At 41.7% G+C, this 5901-nt stretch overlaps 1 protein-coding gene across 2 annotated transcripts in view; it reads right to left on the minus strand.

Annotated features, from left to right (window-relative positions):
- ZC3HAV1 (zinc finger CCCH-type, antiviral 1) overlaps positions 1 to 5901 on the minus strand; it is a 30354-nt gene that overhangs the window by 14383 nt on the left and 10070 nt on the right. For both annotated transcript variants that reach the window (XM_008586185.1, XM_008586186.1), the window contains one exon: positions 1442 to 1562. In XM_008586185.1, the coding sequence (XP_008584407.1) occupies positions 1442 to 1562 (121 nt within the window). The remainder of the gene's footprint in view (positions 1 to 1441; positions 1563 to 5901) is intronic.

Raw genomic sequence — 5901 nt, forward strand, 5'->3', positions numbered from 1 at the left:
CTGATAACACAAAGGTCCAGGGTTCAATCCCTGTACCAGCCAGCCGCAAAAAAAAAAAAAAGAAAGAAAGAAAGAAAAAACCACACAAACAACTCTTCCATTTTGAATATAACATAAATGGAAAAGTGCACAAACATGAATTTGGAGTTCTGCCTTTTCCATTTAACAATATTAAATTTTGCTTTTACTACCTAGTTTTCATAATCATCATCCTTAACAACTACCAAATACTCAAATGAAATTTAATATCCTAATTTATTAGTCACTACCCTACTGGTACAAAGGCTGTTCCTATATTATAGTACTATTGATAAGGCTTCAATAACAATCTTCATGCTTATAGCTTTTTTTATTTTTTCTTCTAGCGAATTATTTCCTAAGAAAGATTTGAGGGAATGAAAAATGCAAGCATATTTTAATGTCTTTTGACATGTATTGCCAGGTTGCTTTCCAAATTATTTGGTTTAAGTGGTCCTTTTAAAAGCTACATTACGGGCCGGCCCGTGGCTCACTCAGGAGAGTGTGGTGCTGATAACACCAAGGCCCCGGGTTCGGATCCCATATAGGGATGGCCGGTTAGCTCACTGGGTGAGCGTGGTGCTGACAACACCAAGTCAAGGGTTAAGATCCCCTTACCGGTCATCTTTTTAAAAAATAAATAAATAAATAAAAGCTACATTACTTAACACACACTAGGTGGTACAGGACCCAAACCTCAGGTACCACCTGGGAATTCAAGGACCTGAGATAGTCTCCCTTACCTCCTACAAAGCACCTGATCCTGGAAGGGCAAGTATCTGACCATGCAGAGAGTGTCCCAAGGGTGTGCCAATGGGTCAGTGCATTCAGAGAGAGGGCAGTTCCTGTCCTGATTTCTCACTAAACAACAGCAGATAGATTGGTAGAAGCTAGCCAGAAGCCCTTTCTGTAGTGGCTGAAATAAACATGGCAGAAGGCAAAGTATTTTAGTCAATGTTATGGATGAAGCCACTGATGTAGATGAGAAAGTCTGAAAGGAACAGCGAGTTTCTAAAACTCTGAAGGTGCCCAAAGGCCCAAGGCCTCCACTGTAGTCACTGGCACCTGAGAATTCTGCCTCAGCCTGAGAAGCTGCCCACCCACAATCAGAAACTTACAACAGCAGAGCAGGAAGTACTCCCCAAGAACACTTAGTCCAGCCTCCTGATTTTATGGATGAGAGATCTGGGCCTAGAGAGGCCAGGTGTCCTTCCCAGGGTTGCACAGCACATGTGTGTCAGGTCCAGGGTTCTAGAACGTCGGTCTTCTGACAGTCACTGGCTTCCACTCCACTCTACTGCTTGCCTTGCAAAAAAACCCTGACCCTGCACGTGGCAATGCACATCTGCTCTGCTCCAACTCATGACTCTGTACACCGCACACTGGATTCCCATACATAACACTGCCAAACGCAAAAACTTACCTGGGAAACTCAGCTCGTAGTTCCGTGAGCCTGCCTGAAATGGTACAACTCCCCTTGGACAGGACTGATAGAAAGCCTCCAAGTATAGAGAGTCGATGTTCGAACTTTGCTGGTTGTCTTTCTAATTAAAAAAAAAAGGTAAAGACTTCAGGGTAAGCTTTTAGGAAATTTCTGCCGTTGTATCTTACATAATTTTATTTTAGCCATGCCTCCAAGTATAGAGAGTCGATGTTCGAACTTTGCTGGTTGTCTTTCTAATTAAAAAAAAAGGTAAAGACTTCAGGGTAAGCTTTTAGGAAATTTCTGCCGTTGTATCTTACATAATTTTATTTTAGCCATGGAATTTGAACAGGAGTGCATCTTGCTTCCCAAACCAGATTGTAAGGAGTCCCAGGTTGGGGCCATTTCATGACATTTTGTGGTCTTCTCCATAGTGCCTAAGAGAGCAGTCTGTCCCGCAGAAATTGACTATATGCTCGGTGGATGCCTGAAAATGAGGCTGTCTGCAATACTCTTTTATACCTTCCATAAAATATAAGCCAAGTGCACACAGCAACTTGCACCCCTTCTCTTGTGATGCCACGTCTGTCTCTGCTGTCTAACAGAATGCAGTACTCGACTCTTGTTCTGTTTCACTTGTGTGAAACAGAACATCGGGGGCTGTTGTAACCCAGCACAGTTTAGAGTTGTACTGAAGGCAAGTAAAGGAAGACCTTCTGCTCCTCATCCAAGCTCCAATAGGTGTACTATTGTAGTACCATCAAATATAAACAACTCTCTTCTCTGCCCTCAACCAGAGTAAGTAAAATTGACCAAGCCTTCAGCCAGTCAACTACACTGAAAATGCACTTGGATTTGCCACTGACTGGGACTATAATGAAAGGGGCAAGAAATACCCAAAAAACATAAAGATATCATCTCTGGTCTCAAGGCATTTATGAAGGGTCTGAACATCAGAATGGGTGGGTAAAAGGAAATGTTTTAATGTTTTTTGACATGTATTGCCAGGTTGCTTTCCAAAATAGTTGGTATAATGGTCCTTTTAAAAGCTACATTACTTAACACACACTAGGTGGTATAGGACCCAAACCTCAGATACCACCTGGGAATTCAAGGAACCGAAAAAGTCACCTTTACTATCTAGTAAGGAGACTTTGATTGATTCTAGTGGTGTTGATTCTAGCAAGGGAGCAGGCTAGGCCACTGTTCCACTGTCCCCACCCTATGGTGCAGGTGGCAGACCAGGGCAGACTGGATGTACACCCCTAATAGCAGGGGTTTCCAGTATTTAATAGTGAGGAGACACTTGTTTCTCATGATCTACCATGGAGGAGCTAATGACAGCAAAATCCTGCTGGAAGCCCATGATGGGGAGGGGCTCATGGTCCCTTTAATGACAGTCTAGACTCTTCAGATTTCAGCTCATCCAACCTCCCTTCCCCTTCCCTAACAAAAATGCCTGCTGGATGTAAGGGGAGGGCACCAGAAGAAAAGCATCCAGGAAAAAAAATGTCCTGGGTGGAGAAGGGCCTGAACTGGGTCTCATTAGTTTGGAGAAGAGCACGATTAGAGCAGAAAAGCCATGTTCAAATATTTGCACACATTACAAAGCAGCAATAAACTTGAATGTGTTTCAGGAGGTGGAACCAGGACAAAGGGTAGAAGGGACTGGGAGGCAGATTTTAGCAGAACTTCCTAATCTACAGCATCCAACAATTACTCCTTAGATAGCTGTATAGACGCTTCAAGAAGGGGCTCTGAAATGTGCCTCAGGGATCATGACGAGCCAAGAGCTTATTAATGGACTGTGCTGTGCCTTTTGGCAAAACAGAAGCAAAAGAGCTCTGGACTGTAAAGAGGTGCCCGTTAATTACCTAGTTGCACAATTCATTTCACCAAGCAAACCTAGTAGGCGACAGGCCTGCCCTGAAGAGGCTGTACTATTCTACAGCACTATAAGTCTCAAAAAAGCCAGTCCAATTTAAAAAACAAAACAAAAAACCTCTAATACAAGCCTGGGAAATAACACCTGAACATCAATTATCTTGTGGGGGAAAAAAAAAGATTTAAACGACAATATTCTGAAGTTCCACAAGATGGTGACATTACTCCATGAAGAACACATTTTCTTATCTCTTTTATGCATTCATTCGAGTATTTATTGAGCATCTACTGTATGCTAAGCACTGGGTATATGGCAGTGATATGGTGTGAAATAGCATGAAATGGTTCCTGTTCTCAAAGAGAAAGTCTAGAGGAGACAGACATTAAACAAATAATTGATAATTTTAAATTGAGCCTATGCTCAAGCAGAAATGAAGAGTGCTGGAAAGAAATAAAAACAATCCTAACTTAGACTGTAGTCATGGTAGAACTTTCTGAGATGCAGCATAACTTATGGTTAACAGTACAACTCTGGAGCCACCAGTCTAGGTTTGAAGACTAAATAGCTGTGTGATCTTGAGCAACTTGCTTAATCCCTCTGTGCCTCCTTTTCATCTATATGCTGGAGATAATAATAGTAACACCTATTTGGTTATTATGTGGAACGAGTAAGTCGATATGTGTAAAGTGCTTGGAGAAGTGCTGACACGTTAAGTACTATTTAGAGAAAGTGATATTTAAATGTTTAATTTTCTCCCGATATAAATCCAGCATTTTGATGGGAAAGAATAAACTAGTAAAATTTCTTCCAAAGTTATTCTATTTGTATTAGGTGAACTATGAGTAAATAAGGAAAATAATTCAGAAAGAATTGAAAGGAATGGTTTATGTCATCCTACTAAAAGCCTAGAAAAAAAATTTTTTTTTCCTTTTTTGTCTTTTTTCATGACCGGCAATGGATCGCAACCCTCAGTGTCACACCCGTACCGGACCTGGACCGGCCACGGGATCGCAACCCTCGGTGTTGCTCCCGCCCCTCGCTCAGCCAGTGAGCGGCCGGTCTGTATGTGGGATCCGAACCCTCGGCGGGAGCGCCACCATGCTTCCCAAGCGGCGCACTACAGCAGTGCGCCACCGGGCCGGCCCAGAAATTTCTTTTGTAAGTATATCTTAAGCTATTCTTGCAAGGGTAAAGCCTTATTTGTGGTATCCAAAAGTCATATCTCTACTAAGCTGACCCAGCACAGACAGACAGCTAGGGCTGTCTCATACTCTAACACACAGTAACAGGCTTGGGAGACATGTCGTCAGGCCTTTTAGCTATCATTAATTTAATAGCCATAATGTGTCCCGGAGTATACAGCAGTTCTGAATCAATGAATGAATGAATTACTGAGTGGTACAGCCTTTGATTATTTATTCCTCCACAAGACTTGAATTTATGTGTCAGTTGCAGTAACCAGGTCTTGGCTTTTCTCCTGTGCTTCATGATTGCCTTGACCTTGGCTTTCTAGAGCAGTGACTTGCCCTTGCTCTAAGCCGTTTTCTCAGGCCATGGGCTTCTATGGCTCCTCAACACCAGTTCCTCAGCTACGAAGCTGAGCTACTTGCTGGGAAACATCTCTGAAGGCCTGGATCTGCACATCCTACTTGATGCAAACCCAGTGACTACCAGGGTCCATCCTACTGTTACCCCTGTTATAACTCTGTCCTCCACCACTGTTGCCCAGCTGCTCATCTAGTCAATCATCACTTCCCCTAATAACCACATCCTCTCCCTGTCCACCATCTATGTAGATACAAGTCCTGGTTACGCACCTCAATTTCCATAAAAGGATGAATTCTATCTTCCAGAGAGCTCACTGTCAAAATATATGTACCTACCCTTTGTTGGCAAAAGTTTCTGCACCCCAAGTTCCTACTAGAGAGGTTCCTAACCTAGAACTCTTAGTTGCCCAACTCCTATTAAAATTCAGTTACAGGAAATCAAACCTGTAGGGCACTGTGTGGTCTATTCTTTTCTCTAAATATTCTAAACTGTACACTGGATCAAACTAGGGCACCAAAGAGCTGCAAACTTGGACCATAACTCACTGAACTGTGAAAGAAACCAGGCTGCTTATTATGTTTGGGGTTCACAACTCCTGGAACCACCATTTTTATTTTACTTGGACAGCCAGCAAGGAAAACATTAAACCCAGGGCCTGATTTTTTTTCTTTTTCCATTTTTATTTTACTTGGACAGCCAGCAAGGAAAACATTAAACCCAGGGCCTGATTTTTTTCTTTTCTTTTCTTTTTTTTTTTGGTTAATAACAGAAGAACTAACTCAATTTATATAATGATGGGTCTAATTAATGTCAGACGGTAAGAATTCACTCACATCTTCAAGTAACATACACAGATTAAATGAATACAACATTGTATGTGTTTGCAGATTGAAAATTACATTCTAAAAAGTTTGTATTTAATGCAAACTGAATGTCCCAGAGAAAACTTTGTATTAAAGAGCTCAGAAAGTTTCTTGATGTTGTATTAGGGAACATGATCAACAGAACTTATATAAATTTAAATTTA

Source organism: Galeopterus variegatus, unplaced genomic scaffold, assembly GCF_000696425.1.
Source record: "Galeopterus variegatus unplaced genomic scaffold, G_variegatus-3.0.2 Scaffold3862, whole genome shotgun sequence".
NCBI lineage: Eukaryota > Metazoa > Chordata > Mammalia > Dermoptera > Cynocephalidae > Galeopterus > Galeopterus variegatus.